Genomic DNA, 25,664 nt, shown 5'->3' with positions numbered 1-25,664 from the left:
GTGTCCATCTACCACTAACACCAAACTGGGAGATCAACTCTGATTTAATGAAGAGTACAGAGGACATGCCAACAGGAGCATCAGTAATACCTAAATATGATGTGCCAACCTGGTGAAACTATGACACAGCAAACGTGCATGCCAAACATCAGAACCAGTGTATAACAGACAAGGTTAATTGATTTTGTGACCAACAGAGCAAATCAACAGTTCAAAGGAGGTTTACAAAAATGAAATCCAGAATGAGTGGATTGTGCTGAGGATAGGTTGAACAGATTAGGTTCATTTCCATTGGAGTTTAGAAGTCTGAGAGGTGACTGATTGTGGTGAATAAGATCCTGAATAGCCTTGACATGGAAAGGATGAATTATCCTGTGAGTGACTCCAGAACTAGTAGGCACCATTTCAAAATTAGGGGCTGCATGTTTAGGAAAGAAAGTAGGGGAAACACTTTTTTTTTCCCCAGAGGGTTGTGTGACTTTGTGGCTCTCTGCCCCAGGAGGGAGTGGAAACACTGAGTTTGAAAAAGAAGATGTTGGATTGCATTAATCAAGGAATCAGTTATTGCTAGGGGCCTAGGTTCAATTCTAGCCTTAGGCAACTGACTGTGTGAAGGTTGAACATTCTCCCTGTGTCTGTCTGGATTTCTTCCAGGTTCACCAGCTTCCTCTTTCAGTCCAAAGATGTGCAGGTTAGTTGGACTGGCTATGCTAATTTACCCCAAGTGTCCAAACTAGGTGGGTTAACCATAGTAAAACCCCATTTGGGGTTACAGGAATGGGGTGAGGGATGGGTTTAGGAGAGAAGCTCTTCAGAAGGTCAGTGTAGACTTGATGAGCTGAATCACCTCTTCCTGCCCTGTAGGGATTCTATGATATTTAATGTATTTAATTCCTCACACAACTTTCCTTTCATCCCTTGATTATTTAGTACTTTCAGATTATTATTTGTGTTCTCTACCATGAAGATTAATGCAAAATATTTAGCCAATTCCTCTGTCATTGACTTGTTGCCTATTATTTCTCCAGCCTCACTCTTCCAGGGGCCGATATTCACTTTGGCTTCTCTGTTCATTTCTGTATATTTAAAGAAGCTCTTACTGTCCTCTTCTATGTTACTTGCTATTATTCTTTGGTCATCTTTCATTGGCTTTTAAAATTTTCCCAATCCTCCCATTACCACCAATCTTTGCCACAATGTATGTTTTTTTTCTTTCAATTTGATTCTATTATTAACTTCTTCAGTTAACCATGGTTAGCTTATTCCCTTCTTAGAATCTTTCCTCCTTACTGGGAAATATGTTTGCTGCAATCAATAAACTAATTTCTTAAAGGAGTGCCATAGTTCCTCAAAAATCTTTCACTAAATTCCTTTCCTACTCCACTCTAGCCAACTGTGCCCTTGTCCCTATGTTATTACCTTACGCAAGTTTAGCACTGTTGCTTCTGACCAATATTTCTCTCACTCACACTGAATTCTAAACTCTACCAGGTTACAGTCACTGTTCCATATGAATACTTGCCCTACAATACCATTTTTGTTTTGTTTTGTAAGTCTATGCGCCCCTTTCCAGAACCTTTCTCCCCTTTAATTAGTTCCCAACATCATTGATGCTGGTCTTGAGGCAATCTGAGTCACTTCCTGACACCATCCAAGATAAAGCAGCCCACTCGATTGGCACTCCATCGAGTAACTCTCCAGTTTTCCTCTCCAGGACAGAACAATATCGACTTTCCTTCGTTGCTGCTGGGTCAAAATCCTGGAGCTCCTTTCCTAACAGCACAGTAGGATATCTACACTACTTGGACTTCGGTGGTTTGTGAAAGCAGATTATACAACGTTCATGAGAGAAATTAGAAATGGGCAAAACTGCTAGTGTCACCCACATCCTGTGAAATGAGGAAAAAAAATCACTAGTGAAATAAAAGTTGCAATTATGAAATGGCCAGTAGACAGAAAAACAGCAAGTAGGCTTCTAATATTCTTACAGAATCATACAAGATCAAATCACAAGCTGCTAAAAGGATTTGGGAATGAAATTCATATTCTTTACTATTTAGTGCTTGAACTAAAACCTGGTTCAACCGTCAACCAAAGGTGGATATTTCCTGCAGGTATTGCAATAATTTTAAGAGAACCAGATCATTACAGTGTCACACTGAGCAGAACAGACTTAGTACTTCTTCTCTTCCTAAAACACAGAGTACTTGCAGATTATTATTAGTGTCCTCTACCATTGTAGAACTCATTGTAACCTCTTCAGGTGACAAATTGTTAATTTGCCAGGGTTCTTGCTGAGATGAAAGCTGTTACTATTTGAATTTTATGTATGCATCAGTATTGCATGTAGTTAATTGCGACGTGCTTTATTCATGGCTACTGAATTACTAAGAAATTGATACATGTGGATGTGAACTTGCTAATGAGGATTATAAACTGCAATGCAGGACAGCTCAGGACTCTGACTTGCAGCCTTGTTGCTACGAACGTTGCCCCAAGATGACCTGCCCCGGGCTTTTTAATAAAGGAGAAATAAGTTGTATTATAATCAAATAGAGTCCCATCAAACATGCAACACTTAGGGGAAAAAATAGCTGAAAAAAAATCAAAGCGATCAGTATATCAACAAAAAATAACACAGCAAGCTGAAAAACATAAAAAACTAAGCAAGTCAAGCTATACAAACATTCCACATAACACAATACCATTGGATTGTTAGTCTTCTTAATAAATAAATAAATAGTTACCACTGAGAGAAGTGCAATATGCAGAAGTGAGAGCTGTTAGCTAACAGCAGAGTTTTGAATTATCCATTCAATAGCATCCCACCCCTAGAGCAACACAGAAGAGTCATATCACACACAGAAGAACAGATGGTTTACAATATTTTCACTATATGATAAAATAAGTTTCTTTAGGATTACTCAGAGAAAAATAATTAAAAGATAAAAAGAACCTAAATAAATTATCTGCTAGTCCTTTAAATGTTGTATCTTGGTATTTTTGTGGGCATTTAACATTCATGTTAAACCATAACAATGTTAATTAAATCTGTCACAAAATATTACCAAGTAACTTCCTGCAAAAAAAGGGTCGTTGTGTCTCAGTGGTACTGTCTCCAACTATAGACCAGAAACTCCATACTAAAGTCCCACATTTACTATCGATCTAACACGTTCGACCAAGTTGATTACCAAAAGAATAACTCCATCTGTTACATACATGGATTCTATAGAAATGAATATCATTACCCAAATAACCAATCCAGTTGTAATTGACTAAATTTGTATACAGAGAGACAATGATATCTATTATACCGTAAAGTATTAAACACAAATAGAAAGTGTTGGAGGAACTCAGCAGATCTGGCAGTTTCTATAGAAAGAGAAATAGAGTTAATGTTTCAAAACAAAATCAGAAATCGCTGGAAAAACTCAGCAGGTCAGTCAGGATCTGTGGAGAGAAAACAAAGTTTATGTTCTAAGTCCAGTGACCTTTCTTCAGAACTGTTAATTTCATCAACCTGTTTGTCACACCTTCAGGACAAGTAAGTCTTTTACCTGGACCTTCTGGCCCAGAGGGAGGGATTATACCACTCAAACGAATAGTTTGAGTTATTTGATACATTCTTGACAGACCTCATTAACTTTTCCGACAAAAGTTCATTGGACTTAAAACATTAACTCTGTTTCTCTCCTTACAGATGCTAGCAGACCTGCTACGTTTCTCCAGCACTCTGTTTTCATTTCAAATTTTCAGCATCCACAGTTCATTGTTTTATTTCATTGCAAAGTACATTTCATCAGCTAAGCGAGTTTTGAGAAGATTTGTAGCTCAGGTAATTCTAAAAGCTTGAAGCTTTGAACAGGAAAGTGGCTTGAAGTGTGTATACTTCAATGCAAGAAGTATACGAAATAAGGTAGGTGAACTTGCAGCGTGGGTTGGTACCTGGGACTTCGATGTTGTGGCTATTACGGAGACATGGCTAGAACAGGGACAGGATTGGCTGTTGCAGGTTCCAGGATTTAAATGTTTTAGTAGGGTCAGAGGTGGGGGTAAAAGAGGGGGAGGTGTGGCATTGCTTGTCAAAGATAGTATTATAGTGGTGGAAAGGACGATGGATGAGGACTTGCCATCTGAGGTAGTTTGGGCTGAGGTTCGGAATAGGAAAGGTGAGGTCACCCTGTTAGGAGTCTTTTACAGGCCTCCCAATAGTCCTAGAAACGTAGAAGAAAGGATAGGGAAGGTGATTCAGGAGATGAGTGACAGTAATAGGGTGGTGGTTATGGGGGACTTTAACTTTCCTGATATTGATTGGGAAAGCTATAGCTCAAGTTCGTTAGATGGGTCAGTGTTTGTTCAATGTGTGCAGGAGAGTTTCCTGACACAATATGTAGACAGGCCAACAAGAGGTGAGGCCATACTGGATTTGGTTCTGGGTAACGAACCAGGCCAGGTGTTAGAATTAGAGGTAGGTGAGCACTTTGGGGATAGTGACCATAATTCGGTGATTTTTACTCTCGTGATGGAGAGGGATAAGTGTGTACTACAGGGCAAGAGTTATAGCTGGGGATCCAAGATGGCGGCGACCCTGTAAGACTGAGTCTATAGTGCTCCTCCCAAGACTTGGGCACAGTGGGTCACCTACCCCCTACCAAGCTCACCAAATCATTTATAAATCATTTATAATAGTTTAGTAACTGAATTAGTGGTGTAATATTATATTTAAGCAACTCTATCCTAAGTTAAAATGACTAAAGGGAAGGGAGCCCGCAGCTCTCAGCAAGCAGGAACCCCTCCCCCACACTCTCCAGCTGCAGCAGAGGCGTCCACAGCCGCCCCGGGGGACTTACCTACAGTAACAAGCCTTGCAGAAATGCTTTCCAAGCTTGACTCGAAGATTGATGCCTTTATCGTCGAATCCAGGAATCGTTGGGAGTCGCTCTCGGCCGCGCTGAAGAAGCACGACCGTGAAATTGAAGAAATTCAACGCCGAGTTGGAGGGGCGGAGCTAAAGGCCGCGACCTCGGAGACAACCGCTCAATCGGCCGTGGATCAGGTCCGGACTCTCGAGCAGCGAGTCCGGACCTTGGAAAATCATATTGACGACCTCGATAATCGAGGTCGTCGAAAAAATATTCGTTTGCTGGGCCTTCCCGAGCAGGAAGAGGAAGGCCAGCTTACAGCATTCCTGGAGCAGTGGCTGCCACAACTTTTAAATCTGCAAGCTGGATCAGGCCAGGTAAGGGTGGAATGGGCCTACCGGGTAGCAATACGCGGGCCTGGCTCGAACCAGCGCCCACGCCCGGTCCTGTTCCGGCTGCAGAGCTACAGGGAGAGGCAGATACTCCTAGAAGCCTCTAGAAATCTCGGAAAAGACCCCCAAGCTATGATCTACAAAGGATCCAAGATCATGCTATTTCAGGACTTTTCCCCGGCTCTGGTTCGAAAGAGGAAGGCATTCGACGAGGCGAAGAAGCGTTTAAGGGACTTAAATGTACAGTACTCCTTACGCTACCCAGCGATGTTACGCTTTAGCCATGAAGGATCTGTATATAACTTTGGATCACCAGAAAAGGCTAAGGAATTCTTGGACTCTCTTAGATAAACTGTAGGACATAATGGATGTTGGTCTGCCTTCCCCCCCCCGTTTTGGTTTATATCCCCTCCCTTTTTTTTTCTTACCTTATTGCTTAATATTATTATGGGGGGTGGGGAGAGGGATTTGATTTTCTCCCCCCCCCCCCCCCCCTTGGAGTTGTTTTCTGTTATTATTTTATGTATATATGAGGGGTGTATGTATATGTGTGTGTGTGTGTGTATGTATGTATATATATATATATGTATGTGTATGTATATATATGTATATATAAGCTGGGGGATTTGGTTAATGTTGGTGGGGGGAGGTGGTTACCTTATTCGATTTTACCTCTGTCTTTAGGAGCGGGGTTGTTTTTCCCTTCGTTATTTTGTATTATCATATTTAATTATTATTTGTTGAACTGGTAATTTTATAGTTATATGTTTATATATGGTATTAACATTACCAAATATACCCAGGTGTTGGTAGGGGTGGGGGTGGGGTGCTCACTGTTAACTCTAGCTTTGTATTATATTTGAATTTTCCTCACTTTATTGAGGAGTGCCTGGGTCAAGGGTGGGGCATTGGTTGGGAGAGGATATGAGGGATTTTTGGAGAGGAAGTGATGCCCCCTGGGAACAAGGGGGAAAGTCTCCACTTAGATACGTTTTATATTTTTTTTATTTAGAAATAGTTTTTTACTGTATTGTTGTGGGTGTATTAAAGAGGGTTTATTTTTGTAAATTTTACATGTTCCATGCCCGGGATGTTCTGGATAGGGGTCCCCCTCCCGAGGGGTCTCGGATTGGCCCAGAGGATTATGGTTGATCAATCGGTTAAGTGGTGCACCTGGAATGTCAAAGGGAGTAATTCGCCACTTAAAAGGAAGAAAATATTATCAAATCTTAAGAAGGAAAGAGTTGATATAGCTCTCCTACAGGAGACGCATCTGTCAGATAAAGAACACTTGAAATTACGACAGGGCGGATTTGATCAGGCCTTTTTTTCTTCTTTTAGCTCAAAAAGCAGGGGAGTTGTTATTCTTGTTCGGAAGAATTTCCCTTTCAAAATCCTAAAGCAGATAAAAGACGAATCTGGACGATATATCTTGATTAAAGCTCTCATAAATGGAGAGGAATATGGGATTTTAAATTTGTACTGCCCCCCGGCACACCCCTTTAAATTTATAACGGAAGCCTTCTCAAAATTGATGGCTTTTGATGCCCGTCATATAATTATAGGGGGAGACTTTAATTGTATTATGGATCCGGAAATAGACAGGATTCCCAAGAGTACTGCAGGAGTATCTCCCAGATCTAGACAATTGATGGATCTGAACAAAGAATTAGGATTAGTAGATGTATGGAGATGTCTTCATCCACAGGGTAGAGATTTTTCTTTCTACTCTAATCCACATAAATGTCATACCAGAATTGATATGTTTTTTGCCCCCTCAATTTTTTTAAATTCCATATCATCCTGTAAAATAGGTAATATAGCAATTTCTGACCACGCTGCTGTATATATGGAAACTAAGGCGAAGAACAGTGGGACATCCCCTCGGCATTGGCGTATGGACCCCTTCTTAATGAAAGATAGTAAATTTGTAAAGTACTTCTCTCAAGAATTTAAAACTTTTTTAGAAATTAATTCAGGTACAGCTAGCAACCCGTCAATGATGTGGGAGACCATCAAAGCTTACACGCGAGGCTTGATCATCTCCTACTCAGCGACCCAGAAGAAATTAAAAGGAGAACAACAGCTTTTGCTTGAAACCCGCTTAAAAGCGGCTGAAACAGCATACATTGATAGACCCTCTATTATTAAATTGCAAAGGATTACAGCTCTTAGGACAGCTCTAAATACTACACTTACTCAAACGGCTAAGAGGGAAATATTATTTGCAAAGCAAAGATTATATGAATATGGCGACAAACCGGGTAGATACTTAGCATTTCTTGCAAAGGAAAAAAAGGCCCCTCAGACTATTATGTCTATCAAGGAAAGTACGGGTATTTTGACTCATGATCATAAAAAGATTAATGCGACCTTTAGAAAATTCTATTCTGAGTTATATAAATCACAGGATTGTGAAGATAGGGCGAAGAGGATGCAGTCATTTTTTAAAAATTTGACTTTTCCAGACCTAACTCCGGAACAAGTATCGGTCCTAAATGCTCCTCTTACACCCCAAGAAATAGTTGATGCAATTAGGCACCTTCAAAATGGTAAGGCGCCGGGCCCAGATGGCTTTCAAGCTGAATTCTATAAAGAATTTACAGAAATACTGGTTGGTCCACTTATGGACATGTATAACTATGCATATAGTCAGGGCTGTCTCCCGCCTTCGCTGAAAGAGGCAAATATCTCTCTTATCCTCAAAAAAGGAAAGGACCCAGAAGATTGTACATCATACAGACCAATATCCTTGCTAAATGTAGATTTTAAAATCCTCTCTAAAACGTTAGCACTGAGATTAGAAAGGATACTGCCACATATTATAAAGGAGGATCAGACGGGGTTTATTAAGGGCCGTAGATCATCCAATAATGTTAGAAGGGCTCTGAATATGATTCAAGCTTGTCATCAGGGAAAGATACCAGGAGTAGTGGTTTCATTAGACGCGGAAAAGGCATTTGATAGGGTCGAATGGTCATATTTGTTTTACACATTGGAGAGGTTTGGTGTTGGACAGGTGTTTACCAAATGGATCTCAACATTGTATAGTGATCCCAAAGCAGTTGTGGTTACCAATGGATTAGGCTCGGATAGCTTCAGTGTGGGTAGGGGCTGCCGTCAGGGATGTCCCCTCTCACCATTGTTATTCACGCTAATAATTGAACCACTAGCAGAAGCTATACGAGCTGATCCTAATATAGTGGCCCCAAGGATTGGTACAGGTAAACATAAAATTACCCTTTATGCAGATGATGTTCTTCTATTCCTCAGTAACCCTTTGATGTCCATACCTCGCTTAATCCAAGTTATTAATACATTTAGTGCATTCTCAGGCTATAAAATTAATTTTTCAAAATCGGAGGCTATGCCAATGGGTGGCCTTGCTGTGATACCCCACTTAGCGGACGGTTCCCTTTTTCCCTTTCGCTGGTCCCTGGAGGGTTTCTTATATTTAGGCATTTTTATTACTCCAGTATTTGGTCAGTTGTATAAGGCTAATTTTGTGTATTTATTGGAAAGGATAAGGCAGGACCTCCAGCGATGGGGAGACCTGCCAATTTCCTGGCTGGGTAGAATAGCATTAATCAAAATGAATATCCTGCCCCGTCTCCTATATCCTATGAGAATGCTTCCGGTGATGCTGCCGAGGACAGCTTTATGTAAATTATACGGCTGGCTGAGTTCCTTTATCTGGAACCATAGGCGGCCCCTCATTAAGCTGAAGAAGCTACAGCTTCCACAGGCAAGGGGTGGATTGGACTTCCCAGATTTTAGGAAATATCAATTAAGTTCCCTATTAAGTTATATAGCTGATTGGGTCTTGTCTGATCCGCAATCAATCTGGTTGGACATCGAGGCTTCTCAAGTAAAATACCCACTTATTAACCTTTTATTCTCAGACAAGAGGAAAATCATTACAGATCACTGTAAAAACCCTATAATACTGAATACAATCAAGGCTTGGAATATAATGCGGCAAAATGAGGGTAATTCACATAAAACATCCCCCTATGCACCGATAGTGGGAGCATGGGGATTCCAACCGGGGTTAACAGATGCCACTTTTAAACTCTGGAGAGCCAGGGGTATCTCATGTCTCGGGGATTTATTTAAAGATGGGGTCCTGATGTCTTTCGGACAGCTGCGTCAGAAATTCGGATTACCCAATGGAGACCTCTTTCGATACTTCCAAATTCGAGATTTTATATAGAAGAAGACTACGTTATTAGATAGTCTTTATAAATCCGATAGAGAATGTAGTGTCCTACGACCAGTGGGGGTATCTTCCGTCAGTAATATTTATCATTTGCTACATGATGAAGTATCGGGAGATATGGATAATCTGCTTAAAACATGGGATCAGGATCTGGGACTAGAAATCTCCACAGAAACGTGGAATGATATCTGGGAAAATGCTAGAAGAATTACTATTTGTAACAGAACCCAGGCTATCCAGCTGAAGATACTTCATAGGGCCCATATAGCACCGGTTCGATTGGCAAAATTTAAGGCAGGAGCATCTCCAATGTGTCCTAAATGCAAAATAGAGGTGGGCACTCTTGTACATTGCTTATGGACCTGTCATAAGATCCGTGGATATTGGACTAAAGTAGCAAGTACCCTGACAGAAATTTTAGGAACGGAAATAAAAGTGGACCCCGTATCTCTCCTCTTGGGCTTTTCGAACTTTCCCTCCCTGGACACGTACGGGAAGAGACTATTTTCTATTCTTTCTTTCTGTGCAAGGAAAAATATTTTGATGAACTGGGTGGCGGAGGGCCCCCCTGGACTTTCAAATTGGCACAGACTAATTATGGAATGTATTCCCCTTGACTTCCTTACAAATATGGTGCACCGAAAGACCGAATTATTTTATAAAATATGGCAGCCCTTTTTGAATTACATAAATACAGATATTTCGGCTATCCTAACAAGGGCTTTTATTTAATTGAGACTACGAACCTGGCTGGTCCGCGGCCCCTCGGGGGAGGAATCCCGCACGAATACGGGTTTTATCATATCTGATGTTAACACATCCCGAGCATGTAAGAGACTTAAATATACACCCTGGTTAGTTGTAGGTTAGATTAGTAGATAGTTGAGTTTTGTCTGTTTGTTTTTTTTTGTCGTTTTTTTTCGGTTTTTTTTTGTTGTTTTGTTTTTTTTTGTCAAATTTTGGCTATTGTATATTTGAGCTAATTGTATATCAATGTTTATATCTGAGAGTTTTGTTTATTTTTGTAAACTTGTAAAAATGTTAAATTTCTAATAAAAATATCTATAAAAAAAAAAGAGTTATAGCTGGGGTCAGGGAAATTATGATGCGGTGAGGCATGACTTAGGATGTGTGGCTTGGAAAAGTAGACTCCAAGGCAAGAGTGTAAATGATATGTGGAGCTTGTTCAAGGAGCAACTATTGAGTGTCCTTGATAATTATGTACCTGTCAGGCAGGGAGGAAAGGGTCGTGCGAGGGAGCCGTGGTTTAATAAGGAATTGGAATCCCTTGTTAAATGGAAGAGGGCGGCCTATCTCAAGATGAGACGTGAAGGTTCAATTGGGGCGATTGAGAGTTATAGGGTAGCCAGGAAGGACCTGAAGAGAGAGCTAAGAGCAGCAAGGAGGGGACATGAAAGGTCCTTAGTCGGTAGGATTAGGGAAAACCCTAAGGCTTTCTATAGGTATGTTAGGAATAAAAGAATGACTAGGGTAGGAATAGGTCCAGTCAAGGATAGTAGTGGGAAGTTGCGTGTGGAGGCGGAAAAGATTGGGGAGACACTGAATGAATACTTTTCTTCAGTATTTACTCAGGAACAGGGCATTGTCGTCGATGTGAATACTGAGTCACAAATAAGTAGAATGGATGGCTTTGAGGTATGTAGAGAAGAGGTGTTGGAAATCCTGGAAAAGGTGAAAATAGATAAGTCCCCTGGGCCTGATGGCATTTATCCTAGGATTCTCTGGGAAGCAAGGGAGGAGATTGCAGAGCCATTGGCCTTGATTTTTATGTCCTCTTTGTCTACAGGAGTAGTGCCAGAAGACTGGAGGATAGCAAATGTGGTTCCCTTGTTCAAAAAGGGGAGTAGGGATAACCCTAGTAACTATAGGCCGGTGAGTCTCACTTCTGTTGTGGGCAAAGTCTTAGAGAGAATTGTAAGGGATAGGATTTATGCACATCTGGATAGGAATAATGTGATCAAGGATAGTCAGCATGGTTTTGTGAAGGGCAGGTCGTGCCTCACAAACCTTATTGAATTCTTTGAAAAGGTGACGAAGGAGGTTGATGAGGGGAAAGCGGTAGATGTGGTATATATGGATTTTAGTAAGGCGTTTGATAAGGTTCCCCATGGTAGGCTACTGCAGAAAATACGGAGATATGGCATTGAGGGTGAGTTGGAGGTTTGGATTAGGAATTGGCTGGATGGAAGAAGACAGAGGGTAGTAGTTGATGGCAAAGTTTCTTCATGGAGTGCCGTCACTAGCGGTGTTCCGCAAGGATCTGTTTTGGGACCATTGCTGTTTGTCATTTTTATAAATGACCTGGAAGAGGGGTTAGAAGGTTGGGTGAGCAAGTTTGCGGATGATACGAAAGTCGGAGGAGTTGTTGACAGTGAGGAAGGATGTGGCAGGTTACAGCAGGATATAGAGAAGCTGCAGAGCTGGGCAGAAAGGTGGCAAATGGAATTCAATGTAGCTAAATGTGAGGTGATTCACTTTGGGAAGAATAACAAAAAGATGGGGTACTGGGCTAATGGTCGGATACTTGGTAGTGTGGATGAGCAGAGGGATCTTGGTGTCCATGTACACAGATCTCTGAAAGTTGCCACCCAGGTAAATAGTGCGGTGAGGAAGGCATATGGCGTACTGGCTTTTATTGGTAGAGGAATTGAGTTCCGGAATCCTGAGGTCATGATGCAGTTGTATAAAACTCTGGTGCGGCCGCATCTGGAATATTGTGTGCAGTTTTGGTCGCCATACTATAGGAAGGATGTGGAGGCACTGGAACGGGTGCAGAGGAGGTTTACCAGGATGTTGCCTGGTATGGAAGGAAGATCGTATGAGGATAGACTGAGACACTTGGGGCTGTTTTCATTAGAGAAAAGAAGGTTTGGGGTGACTTGATTGAGGTGTACAAGATAATTAGGGGGTTAGATAGGGTTGACAGTGTGAACCTTTTCCCGCGTATGGAGTCGGGTATTACAAGGGGGCATAGCTTTAAATTAAGGGGGGGTAGATATAGGACTGAAGTTAGGGGTAGGTTCTTCACTCAGCGAGTCGTAAGTTCATGGAATGCCCTGCCAGCAGCAGTGGTGGACTCTCCCTCTTTATGGGCATTTAAGCGGGCATTGGATAGGTATATGGAGGATAGTGGGTTAGTATAGGTTAGGTGGGCTTGGATCGGCGCAACATCGAGGGCCAAAGGGCCTGTACTGCGCTGTATTCTTCTATGTTCTATGTTAACATTCAGAATTGTTTTTCTCCTTTTTTTAAACATGGGAGACAATGTACTTTATCTGAAAAGGCAAGTTGGTTTTAGTAGTTTTGAGAAGATTTGTAGCTCAAGTTGAGGTTCTGGATGTAGGTTTGATCACAGAGCTGGAAGGTTCATTTTCAGACATTAAATCACCATACTAGGCAACATCATCAGTGAGCTTCCAGATGAAGCACTGGGGGCATGGCCTGCTTTCTATTTACGTGTTTAGGTTTCCTTGGGTCAGTGACGTCATTTCATGTGGTGAAGGCATTTCCTGTTCTTTTTCTCAGGAGGCTGTAAATGGGATGCAAGTCATTGTGTTTGTTGTTAGAGTTCCGGTTGGAATGCCATGCTTCTAGGAATTCTCGTGCATGTCTCTGTTTGCCTTGACCTAGGATGAATGTGTTGTCCCAGTTGAAGTGGTGTCCTTCCTCATCTGTATGTGAGGATACTAGTGAGAGTGGCTCATGTCTTTTTATGGCTAGTTGATGTTCATGTATCCTGGTGGCTAGTTTTCTGCCTGTTTGTCCAGTGTAGTGCTTGTCACAGTTCTTGCAAGGTATTTCGTAAATGACAGTAGTTTTGCTTGTTGTCTGTATAGGGTTTTTCAAGTTCATTAGCTGCTGTTATAGTGTGTCGGTGGGTTTGTGGGCTACCATGATGCCAAGAGGCCTGAGTAGTCTGGCAGTCATTTCCAAGATGTCTTTGATGTAGTGGAGAGTGGCTAGGGTTTCTGGACATGTTTTGTTCTGCTTGTTAGGGTTTGTTGCTCAGAAATCGGCAGACTGTGTTCATTGGGTACCCGTTCTTCTTTGAATACACTGCGTAGGTGATTTTCCTCTGCTCTGCATTGTTCATCTGTGCTGCGGTGTGTGATAGCTCGTTGAAACAATGTTCTAATGAAGCTTCAGACCTCTTGCTGTTATGGTAGCACACCAACACACTAAAACAGCAGCTAATGAACTTGAAAGACCCTATACAGACAACAAGCAAAACTAATGTCATTTACAAAATACCTTGCAAGAACTGTAACAAACACTACATTGGACAAACAGGCAGAAAACTAGCCACCAGGATACATGAATGTCATCTAGCCACAAAAAGACAGACCTACTCTCACTAGTATCCTCACATACAGATGAGGAAGGACACCACTTCGACTGGGACAAGCCAAACAGAGACAAGCACGAGAACTCCTTGAAACATGGCATTCCAACTGGAACTCTATCAACAAACACATTGACATGGATCCCATTTACCACTCCCTGAGAAAAAGAACAGGAAATGCTGTCACCACAGGAAATGATGTCACCAACCAAAGGAAACCTAAACACATAAATAGAAAATGGGCCATGCCACAGTGCTTCATCCGGAGGCTCACTGATGATATTACGTAGTATGGTGATGAAACATCTAAAAACGAACCTTCCAGCTCTGTGATCAAACCTACATCAAGCAAGTTGGTTTATTTCCATTCTTTACAAAACTCTGACAATGGTTCTGAAATAGCATTAGATCTACATGCAAGTAATCTTTATAATTATATTTATTAGGCAGTTTAATATAGAGATCAGATTTTAGGAAAGGCAAATATTTCAAAAGACAGGGAGGTTTCTGGGTAATATTGATTATATGATGCTAATAAGTAGGGAAAGCTGCAGGGTTGATGGCAAATGGGAGTCACACAAATGGTCGAGAAATTAATACAAGCCGTCAGATAAAAAAAGTTGCCTATTAAAATAAAAACAAAACAGCTTTATAATATCCAAAAATTCTTAAATGACCTGCATTTGCAGAGCACCTCACTCAGTACATTCCAAAGCAAAGGGTCAGGTCTAGTGGGTACAAGAACAAAAATTGCTGGAAAAGCTCAGAGGGTATTCTGAGGAAGATTCACCTGACCCAAAATATGAACTCTAATTTCTCTCCACAGATGCTGAGCTTTTCCAGCAATTTCTATTTTTGTTTCTGATTTACAGCATCTGCAGTTCTTCTGGTTTCTATTAGGGTACAGTTTCAAGAAATAGTAGATATGCTGAATGGTTACAAGATTTAGGTGAACACTAATGGACAGCCACATTGTTGAAGGTGCTGAGACATTTAATCAAATCTCGCTTCAAGGTGGATGCAAATAATTCCTTGATATTATGAAGAGATTGGGAATTCTTCCAATGTCCTGGCTAATAAGAGATAGACACAGAAGTGATCCATTCAGCCCACTGAGTCTGCTTCACCTTTCAATGGGATCATGACTGATCTGATCATTTTCAACTGTCTTTCCCCATAAACCTGGGTTGCCTTACTGATTAAAATTCCTTTTCATGCTAGAATATACTTAAGGACACAATGTTGACATTAAAGAATTCCACAGATTCACTATCCTCTGAGAAACAAAGTTCTTTCTCATCTTCAAATGAAACGGATTCTCTGAGATTATGCCCTCTGACCCAAGATTCTTCCACAATGGGAAACAGCTCCTACACACTTGCCCCTCATAACTTTATACAGTCATCTCTTATTTTTGTTATTTTAAACTCCCAAGTACAAGCCTAACCTATTCAAGATCTCTTCATAAGAAAATCATTCCCTTACCCAGAATCAACTCACTGACCTTCTCTGGATTGCCTCCAATGCCAATACAAAACTGTTCATAGAATTGTAGATGCGGTTTAACTTGAGCTTTATATAATTTTAGCAAAACAACCATACCTGTCCTCACATCTAAAATCAGTATCCTACTGATGTATATGGGGGTCCTGCTTTGCATACATTGGTTGCCATGTTTCTTACATTACAGCATACCTCCATTTCAAAACTATTTCACTAACTGGAAATAAAGCAAGTAAGAAAAACAGACATTTTTATATAATACATTTTCAACACCCCTCGACACCTCAAGATACCTTTCAGCACTGAAGTACTTTTGAAGTGTAGTCATTATTTAAAACATAGGAAACAACAGATAATTTGTGCTCAGTGAGAGAGTTATAAAGTTATACAACACAGAAAAAGAGTTTCTCTTTGGTCCAACTCATCCACGCAGACCAGATATTCTACACTAATCTAGTCCTATTTGTCAGCATTTGGCCCATATCCTTCTAAACCCTTAATATTCATGTAGATGCCTTTTAAATATTGTAATTGTACCTGCCTCCACCACTTCCGCTGGCACTCAGTCCACACATTTACCACCCTCTGTGAAAAAGTTACCCTTCAATTTCTTTTTAAATCTTACTCCTGTCACATTAAACCTATGCCCCCTCGTTTTGGATTCCCCTACGCTGAGAAAAAAAGACTTTGGCTATTCACACTATCCATGTCTCTCATGATTTTATAAATCTCTATAAGGTCAGACCTCAGCCTCCTATGCTCCAGGGCAAATAGTCCTTAATTTAACTTATTATATTCATGTGTACTTAAGTACAGTGAAAAGTTTTGTTTTGGATGCAGTACAGGCAGATCATACCATTCAAAGTGATTAGAGTATAGAACTGAGCGAGGAATGTAATGTTATGGCATAAAGAGCAGGTCTAACATTTAAATTAAAAATATGAGAGATTATGTTCTGGAATCTGTTGGCTAATGTGTTTAAGCCTTTGTATCTTCTGTCCAACAGAAGATATTGGAAGAAATTATAACCGAGATGGGAGCAGTCTTTAATTATGTTGGCTGCCTTCCCAAGGCAGCCAGAAGTATAGATGCAGTCATTGGATGGAAGGTTGGCTTGCATGCTGGACTGGGCTGTGTTCTCAACTCTCACGAGTTTCTTATGGTCTTGGGCAGAGTAATTGCCATACCAAGCCATGATGCATCTGGATGGAATGCTTTCTATGGCGCATCGATAAAAATTGATAAGAATCTTTACAGACATGCTGAATTTCCTTAACCTCCTGAGAAACTAGAAGGGTTGTTGTGCTTTCTTTACTGTAGCATCAACATGTGCGGACCATATTATCTATTGCCCACACTATCCTTCAAACTAATGCCATGAGATCTATTACAGCTACTTGAGTAGGCAGGTATGGTCTTGGCTTAACATCTCATACAAAAAACTGCATGTCCAACCACACACCATCCTCAAGAACTGCAACAGAAGGTCAGCCTTGTGTTTATTTTCTCTTAAGTCCTTGTGATGTCCTAAAATTGTGAGAAACATTCTCAAACCGATCCTTTTTAATCGGCCTCACAATTGTTTTAACCTGCTTCTGCTGATCCAGCTGATTGGCAGATGCAATGCTAAGAGAAGCACGATGTTGGTATAAAGTTGTTATGACTTGATTTGGCAGACTGTAATCTCTTCAGAATAGGAAAATAACCACTGTATTGAAGCAGCTGTTTTAACTACTTGTTGAGCCCACAGACGAGAGGGAGTTCACATGGTTCCAACAATTTTTTAAAAGCGAGTACATTGGGAAGTGGAAATCACAGTCCAGTAATTTTTACATCAGAAGGTTCCACTAGATATTTGTAGTTTGGTCATTTGGAAAAGGCAGCAGTTATTAGAGAATTCCAACAGAGTTTGTGGAACTCGGCATCCACACTTACCAATGTAGTTCTTTTTTTTAAAGTGGTTGAAAGTGATAGAAGGTGGTAGCCCTGTTAATAAGACCATAAACTATATGACATAATTAGGCCACTCAATCCTTTAGTCTGCTCCATTATTTGGTCACGGTTGATATGTTTTTCAACCCCATACTCCTGCCTTCTCCCAGTAATCCTTGATCCTCTTACAATCAATGACTTGGTCTCTCAGCATTTTCTATGTTTCAATGAGATCCCCCCATATCCTTCAGACTCCATTGAGGTCAGACCCAGAGTTCTCAAGCACTCCTCATATGACAAGCCCTTCATCTGCGGGATCATTCTTGTAAACTTCCAATGAGCTAAACTCTTTCAGTACAGCATTGGGATCTACCCGACAAAGTGGAAAATTGCCTAAGTTTGTCCCGTGGACAAAAAGCAGGACAAATTCAACCTGGTCAATTACTGCCCCAGTCTACTCTCAATCATCAGTAAAGGGATGGAAGATGTCATCAACAATGCTGTCACACAGCAACTGCTTAACAATAACTTGTTCACTGGATAGCCAGTTTGGGTTTCATCAGGACTACTCAGCTTCTAACCTCATTACAGAATTGGTTCAAACAAAGGCCAAAGAGCTCAACTCCAGAGGCGAGGTGAGACTGACTGCCTTTGACATTTAGGCTGCACTCAACCTAGTGTGGCATCAAGGGACACTTGCAAAACTGGAATCAATGGAAATTAGGAGGCACTGGTTATAGTCATAGTTGGCACACAGGAAGATAGCCATTGTCATAGAGTCATAGAGATGTGCAGCATGGAAACAGACCCTTCGGTCCAACTTTTCCATGCTGACCAGATATCCCAACCCAATCTAGTCCGACCTGGCAGCACGTGGCCCATATCCCTCCAAACCCTCCTATCCATATACCCATCGAACTGCCTCTTAAATGTTGCAATTGTACCAGCCTCCACCACTTCCTCTGGCAGCTCATTCCATATACGTCCCACCCTCTGCGTGAAAAGGTCACCCCTCAGCTTCCAATGCTCCAGGGAGAACAGCCCCAGCCTGTTCAGCCTCTCCCTATAGCTCAAATCCTCCAACCCTGGCAACATCCTTGTAGATCTTTTCTGAACCCTTTCAGGTTTCACAACATCTTTCGTTAGAAGCCAGTCATCTCAGCTTCAGGATATTTTTGCAGAGTTCCTTAGGGTAGTGTTCTAGGCCCAACTATCTCCAGCCACTTCATCAATGACTTCCTCTTCATCATAAGGTCAGAGGTGAGGATGTTCGCTAAGGCAGTACAATGTTCATCATAATTCGCAATTCCTCAGTTACTGAAACAGTTAATGTTCAAATGCAACAAGACTTGGTTAATATCCAGGCTTGGGCTGGCAAGCACCAAATAACATTCATGCCACACAAATGCCAGGTAATGACAATCTCCAACAAAAGACAATCTAACCACCACCTCTTTGATGTTTAATGGCATTACCATCACTGAATCCCCCATTATTAACACCCGGAGGGTCACCATTGATCAGAAAGTCAACTGGACTCACCATACACAGTGGCAACAAGGGCAGGTCACTGTGAGAAATACTAAAGCAAGAATCTCACCTCTGGACTCCCCAAAGCCTGTCCATTATCTACCAGTCACAAGTCAGGAGTGTGATGGGATACATCCCACTTGTCTGGATGGGCGCAGCTCCAACAACACTCGAAGTTGGACACTATCCAAAACAAAGCAGACTATTTGACTGGCACTACATCCACAAGCATCCACTCCATCCAGCACCAACACTCACTAGCATCCAGAAGATGCACTGCAGAAATTCTCCAACATCCTTAGACAGCACCTTCCAAACCCACAACCACTTCCATCCAGAAGGATAAGGACAGCAGATCCATGGGAACACCAGCACTTGCAAGTTCCCCGCCAAGTCACTCACCATCCTGACTTAGGAATGGTGATATGTTTATTTCACTGTTACTGGGTCAAAATCCTGCAATTACCTCCCTAACAGTAATGTGGAACCGCACATGGAATGCAATAATTCAAGAAGACAGCTCACTATCACCTTCCAGAGGGCAACTGGGGATGGGCAATAAATGACAGGCAGCGATGCCCACGTCATATAAGAGAATTAAAAAAACATGTTGATCATTCATTTGAGCGCAAGCTCGATGTTGCAAGTGTTTTCAGTGCACCACAGTGTACATGAGGTAGGATAAATCTATGCATATGCATATAGTGCCATGGTACTGGCTTAAAGCTGTGGAACAGATTAGAGACCATAACAAATACAAATTAAGAGTTTGACGAATAGTTAGGACAGTTGAACACAAAATAAAAAATGCTATAGAAAATTGTGACAAACAGCACCTTGTATACAGCAACATCAAGAATTGTGCTGATAGCAAGGTGGAGAATACCCCAAGGACCATCAAAAGAATGACACCCAATCTTAGATGTGGAAGAGCTCGTGTTGGACTGGGTTGGACAAAGTTAAAAAATCACAGCACCAGGTTATAGTCTGACAGTTTTACTTGGAAGCACTAGTTTTCGGAGTGCTGATCCATCATCAGCACTCCAAAAGCTAGTGTTTCCAAATAAACCTGTTGGACCATAATCTGGTGTTGTGTAATTTTTAACTTTGTCCACCCAATCGTAGAACATTTGTGGATAGGCAAAAAAAACTTCCTCTTTTACATTTTTTAAGCTGCAAAAATATAGACTTCACAAAGGGTATATGATTGAGATCCTAGAAATGGTAAAGAAATAACCTCTATTTTTGATGGACAAGTTATTCATACTAAAGGCAGATGAGAATCAAAGTTACCAGCAAAACGAAGGAACAGATTGAGTAAGTGATTAGATTGCCAGTATGTGTAATGATCGTGGATTCACTGCAGAGTTGCAAATCAGAGCTGAAAACTTTGAGGAATAGAAGGTATGCTATTACAGAAGATAGATGTGGCTACTTGTGATTAGTACCATCTGTTGCAGTGATCTTCTGAAGCTTTCTCCTGAAGTTTTCTAGAAGGTTCAAGGTGGAATTCCCAGGATATTTTTCCTCTTCTTTGCCTATCTTAAAGAGAGCGTATAACTGTGGATTGGTGATGGCCTATGGAAATTGAATCATATTTGGTTTGATTTAAATGGTCTTCCATTATCAATGTCACCACTAACGTTATTCCATAACTATTCAAACATTACCAGCAGGGAATATCATCCGAAAACAGTATTTCCTCCAAAGCCTGAATGGAAACAGCAGCTCTTAGTCTCAAGTATTAAATGCTAAATGGACTCAAATCCCCAGCTATTACCTTAGTCCAGTGCTAGTTAGTTGATTGATGCTAAGTGAAAGTTAGTTTACCAACATTTTCAGGTGTTATAAAATAACTTTTGAGGTCCTCACCTGTTCCTGTGGAAAATAACATGATAGATCAGGGATCAACTTTTGAATGTATGAGTGAATACATGTCACATTTAACAATATGCAAGGACATCACAATGATGTAAAAAATTGACATAGTATCTAACATCTACATCACAAACCAGCAAATATGTTTTAAGACTTACTTGCCACTGATTCCACTGCAGCTATGAGGTCATGCTAATCAGGGCCTAGCAGCAATTGTTACAAATTGTCCAAATACAACTGTATTCCACAGATCTCTCATTTCCAATTTGGAGGAGGTCAGGAACTCAACTGACGAAGATTAAATAATCAGCGTCCCACTATCAAACAAAGAACTAGGAAGTGTCCAACAACATTTTCAGACAGGAGCAGGAAGCCAGGGGATGAGAGTAGGAATTAATGAACATAGCGTGTTCATCTAATTTTCCTTATAAGTAGGTGAAAACTGCCACATTGAGACTATGAAAGCTTCACCCAAGACAGGCGTTTTGATTACTGACAGCAGCGATTTGTCATTTATTCTGGAACCAAAGATTAGAAGCGCTTGGACTGCAAAAGATTCAATTCCCAGTTGGAATGGCTGCAGTATTACGTACACTCAAAAGACACATTGACGTAAATAAAATTGTGCACATACCTTTCCTGCATTGGCAGAAATTGTGTTGGCCATTAACCCTTCCAAATAGCTACTTAAGATAACTCCTTTCACTGTGATTATTGCCTCCTGGGTCAAAATGGTCCTAAAAGTCAATGTTAAGATTATGCAAAAATATTATATAAAATCATTTACATTTTAAAATATCTTAACATTATATCCAAAATGATTTTGCATTTAGTAAAAGTATATCCTAATAATCCAAAATATTGGTTTATGACACATAATATTAATTCATTTTAGTCTTAATCTCTCTCTCTCAAGTTCCTATTTGCAAATTTAGAACCATTTCCAATGTGAATCATCTAAAACTAGACGTTTTTAAATGTTTTCATGGGATGTGGGCATCACTGGCAGGGCATTTTGGGAATGTGATAGTGTAGTGGTATTATCATCAGACTATTAATCCAGAAGACCAGATAATGTTCTCGAGACACGGGTTCAAATCCCATTATGGCAGATGATAAATGATAAACAAGTTCGGGAATTAGAAGTCTGGAATGATGACGATGCCCTTGACCATTGTCGATTGTCAGCAGGCCCATCTGATTCACTGATGTCCTTTCAGGAAGGACATCAGCTATTCTTACCTGGCCCAGCCTTCATGTGATTCCAGACCCAGTGCGACTGACTCTAAACTGCCCTCTGAAATGGCCTAGCAAGATGTAACAATCACTGCAAAACCTCAAAAAAGAAATGAAACCAGATGGACCACCTGACATCAACCTAGGCACCAAAACAACAGGGCAAAAAGTAGCCCTGAAGGCACTGCTTTGAGGGCTAGAGCCAAAATCGGAAAAGCTATCTTACAGACTTGTCAAGAAACAACTTGGCAAGTGGTTGATCCATCTCGGTCTCCTCCAGTGGTTCCCAACATTACAGTTACCAGACTTCAGGCCAACTAAATTCACTCCACGTGATATCAAGAAATGGTTGGAAGCACTGGATAGTGCGAATACTACAGGCAACAGTACTGGAGACTTGTGCTCCAGAACATGCCGCATTCCGGCCATGCTGTTTCAATACAGCTACAACCTAACAATGTGGAAAATAGTCCATGCACACTAAAAAGCAGAACAAATCCAATCCAGCCAATTACAGATGCATCGATCTACTCTCGATCATCACTAACAGGATGGAAAGTGTAATCAATAGTGCTATCAGAAATAACCTTCTCAGTGACAACAAATTTCATTTCTGCTAGGGCCTCCAGATCCTGACTACATTACAACCTTAAAAATTCTCCACTGGTTGGTGTCATATCTGGAACACAGAGGATGGTTGTGGTTGCTGTTGATCAGTCATCTCGGCAGTCATCCCACTTCTACAGGAGTCCATCAGTGCAACCATCTCCAGCTGCTTCATCAATCATTTCCCTTCCATTGTAAGGCCAGAAGTGAGGAAATTTACCAATGGTTGCACAATGTTCAAAAACAATTGCAACTCCTCAGAAAATAAAGCAGCTCATGTCCAAAAGCAGCAAGACCTGAGCAATTTTCAGGCATGAGTTGTAAATTGACAAGCAACATTCACGACACACAAGTGCCAGACAATGACCACCTCCAATATGAGAGACTCTAACCACCGCCCCTTGATATTCAAAGACATTACCATTATTGAATACCCCATTATCACCATACAGATGGGGTGATCATTGACCAGAAACTCAGCTGGACTAGTTATATTAATACAGTCCTACAACAGTATGTCAAACTTAAGGTCACTGCTGTGAGTGCTCTGCAAAGCTAATCCACTATCTACAATGCACAAATTCGGAGTGTGACAGAATTTCCCCACTTGCCTGGATGAGTACAACTCCAACAACTCTCAAGAAGCTTGGCACCATCCAGAACAAAGCTGTCAGTTTGATTGGCACCATATTCACAAACCACCACTCCTTCCACATCTGATGCTCAGTAGTGGCAGTGTGTACCATCTACATGTAGCTGTATTGAAACAGCATGGCCGGAATGCGGCATGTTCTGGAGCACAAGTCCCCAGTACTGTTGCCTGTAGTATTCGCACTATCCAGTGCTTCCAACCATTTCTTGATATCACGTGGAGTGAATTTAGTTGGCCTCAAGTCTGGTAACTGTAATGTTGGGAACCACTGGAGGAGACCGAGATGGATCAACCACTTGCCAAGTTGTTTCTTGACAAGTCTGTAAGATAACTTTTCCGATTTTGGCTCTAGCCCTCAAAGCAGTGCCTTCAGGACTACTTTTTGCAGAATTTCACTAAAGCACCTTCCAAACCCATGACTACTTCCACATAGAAGGACAAGGGCAGCAGATACAAGTTCCACCAAATGCAAGTCCTTCTCCAAACCATTCAACATCCTGACATCAGTTAAAATTATGAAATTCCCTCTCTAATGCTATTTCAGGTCCATCTACAAAATATGGACTGCAGTTGCTCAAGAGGCAGCTCACTATCACCTTCCCAAGGGCAAATGGTGATGTGCAATAAATACTGGCTGAGCCAGCAGCACCCATGTCTCAAGTAAACATTTATTTAAAAAATCCTCATAGATGCCTCCAAAGTGCTATTCGTTCATCACTGACTTGGCCTTTGCTAAATAAAAAAATCTTCAATGTAAATTAAGTTAGATTACATGTAGTGAAAGGTGTGTTTTGGTGGTAATGACTCTGAGGTTTCATGGGTTCAAATCCTAGTGGATTTAAAAAAAACATTAGTCTGGAATTGAAAGACTCAGTAATTATGCCATGAAACTAGCAACTATAATTTTCATTTTAAAAAACTCTCATTTACCAAAATAATGCAGTCAAAGAAATCTGCCCTTCTTATCTGGTCTGGACTACAAGTGAATCCAGACCCACAACAATGTGTTGATTCTTAACTGTCCTCTGAAATGTCTTAGCAAGCCACTCAGTTCAAAAGTGATTCAGGATGAATAACAAATGCTGTCCATAACCCATAAAGAAAAAGCAATTTAAACTTGTTTCATTACACAGATAAAAATATCCAAACACAAAATATAATCAATTAAATGTTAAGAAACAATATTGAACTTACTTTTCTGGATTCTCTGGATGAGGTCGATATATCAGTCTTTCATCTACGGATACAAGGTTACTGAGTGTAATCTGGAACAAAAGTAGTGAATAGAATTGAATCTCACCTGAAATGATATCTTCCTATTCAGGTAACAGCTCTTCTAAGAATAAATGCTTAGAACCTGACACATGTGTACCAACAAAAAAACATTAAAGAACAAGACATTGAAATATCTGTCTTGTTTTGAAGAGTTTTGTTCTTAACATGTACATTAGTACAGAATGACTCAATATGGTCAGGTGTTAAAAGTTACACTTTCTCCTTATAGCCTTGCACATTCTTCCTTTTCAGATAATAACACAATTCCCTTGTATGCCTCAATTCCAGATCCTAACCATTTGCTGCGTGAAAGTTTCTTATGTCAGCATTGCCTCTTTTGTCAGTCTTAAATGGAGGAAAAAAAAATCCAATCTACTCAGTCCAGATTGCTAATGGTCCTGAATACTTCAACCAAATCTCCTCTTACCCATATCTTCTCTAATGAAAACCAGCCCAAATTATCTAGTCTATCTAAGAAACTGAAGATCTTCATGCTATAAATGTTTGTGTGCATATGTTCTCCTTGTTGTATGGTGCCCAGAAATGTATGCAACACTGCGTTTGAGGGCAAATCAATTGCTACCCCTGGATAAGGATTCAAAACAGCACCATCTTTTCAAGCTCCTTACGTCTTTTTGCTTTAAAGAAGGTTATGCCTGCCAATTCAGTAAATGTGGTTCAGAATATAAATGACGCACACAGATAAATTAAACCAAACCTCTTTGACGATTGCATTCATACCCAAACACAAATAGATTACAGAATGAGAGGACAGATTAATCAATTTACCCTGAGTAAAATTAAAGGGATAACCAGCTCTTGATGATTCATGACGTGTGATGAATTGAACTCTGTGGGTTCTGATTGAACTCTGGCCCACCTGGGTTGGCATGAAGAGTTTAAAGATGGAGGATTCTGGATAATCCAAGATGGAAGACAGGAAAAAAGTTATGCTATAAGAGCTACCCCTTTTTTGAGATATTTTCAGTGTTGGAGCTGATTTTGTTTTTAATTCTAGGAACACCTATTACTATTTTATAAGCTGTTGCATTGTTTGGAACTTTGGGAAATAAAGATCAAAAATACAGCACTTTTAAAAAGGAGGAAGGGAGACAAAGGTAGTGACCATGTGGGTGGGAAGTGAATCAACAGAGAAAGAAGCTTATACTACTGTCTCACCCAGCAATGAACCTTCTCAGCTACTGCCTCTACT

The 25,664-nt window shown here is 40.7% G+C and overlaps 1 protein-coding gene across 5 annotated transcripts in view; it reads right to left on the bottom strand.

The window, feature by feature from the left end:
* Positions 1 to 25,664, bottom strand: part of prelid3a (PRELI domain containing 3A) — a 50,746-nt gene that overhangs the window by 6,000 nt on the left and 19,082 nt on the right. For 3 of the 5 annotated variants that reach the window (XM_043687736.2, XM_043687735.2, XM_043687739.2), the window contains 2 exons: positions 24,371 to 24,441; positions 21,317 to 21,419 (listed from right to left, as the gene is read on the bottom strand). In XM_043687736.2, coding sequence (XP_043543671.2) covers positions 21,317 to 21,419; positions 24,371 to 24,441 — 174 coding nt within the window. Of the gene's footprint in view, positions 1 to 2,747; positions 2,832 to 21,316; positions 21,420 to 24,370; positions 24,442 to 25,664 lie in introns of all 5 variants that reach the window. The other 2 variants (XR_015757052.1, XM_043687738.2) reach the window with 1 other exon arrangement.

This window comes from Chiloscyllium plagiosum, unplaced genomic scaffold (assembly GCF_037043375.1).
Source record: "Chiloscyllium plagiosum isolate Xiang-an unplaced genomic scaffold, Cpla_swu_hap1 HiC_scaffold_4, whole genome shotgun sequence".
Lineage (NCBI taxonomy): Eukaryota > Metazoa > Chordata > Chondrichthyes > Orectolobiformes > Hemiscylliidae > Chiloscyllium > Chiloscyllium plagiosum.
This window is presented reverse-complemented; position numbering and strand designations above follow the sequence as displayed.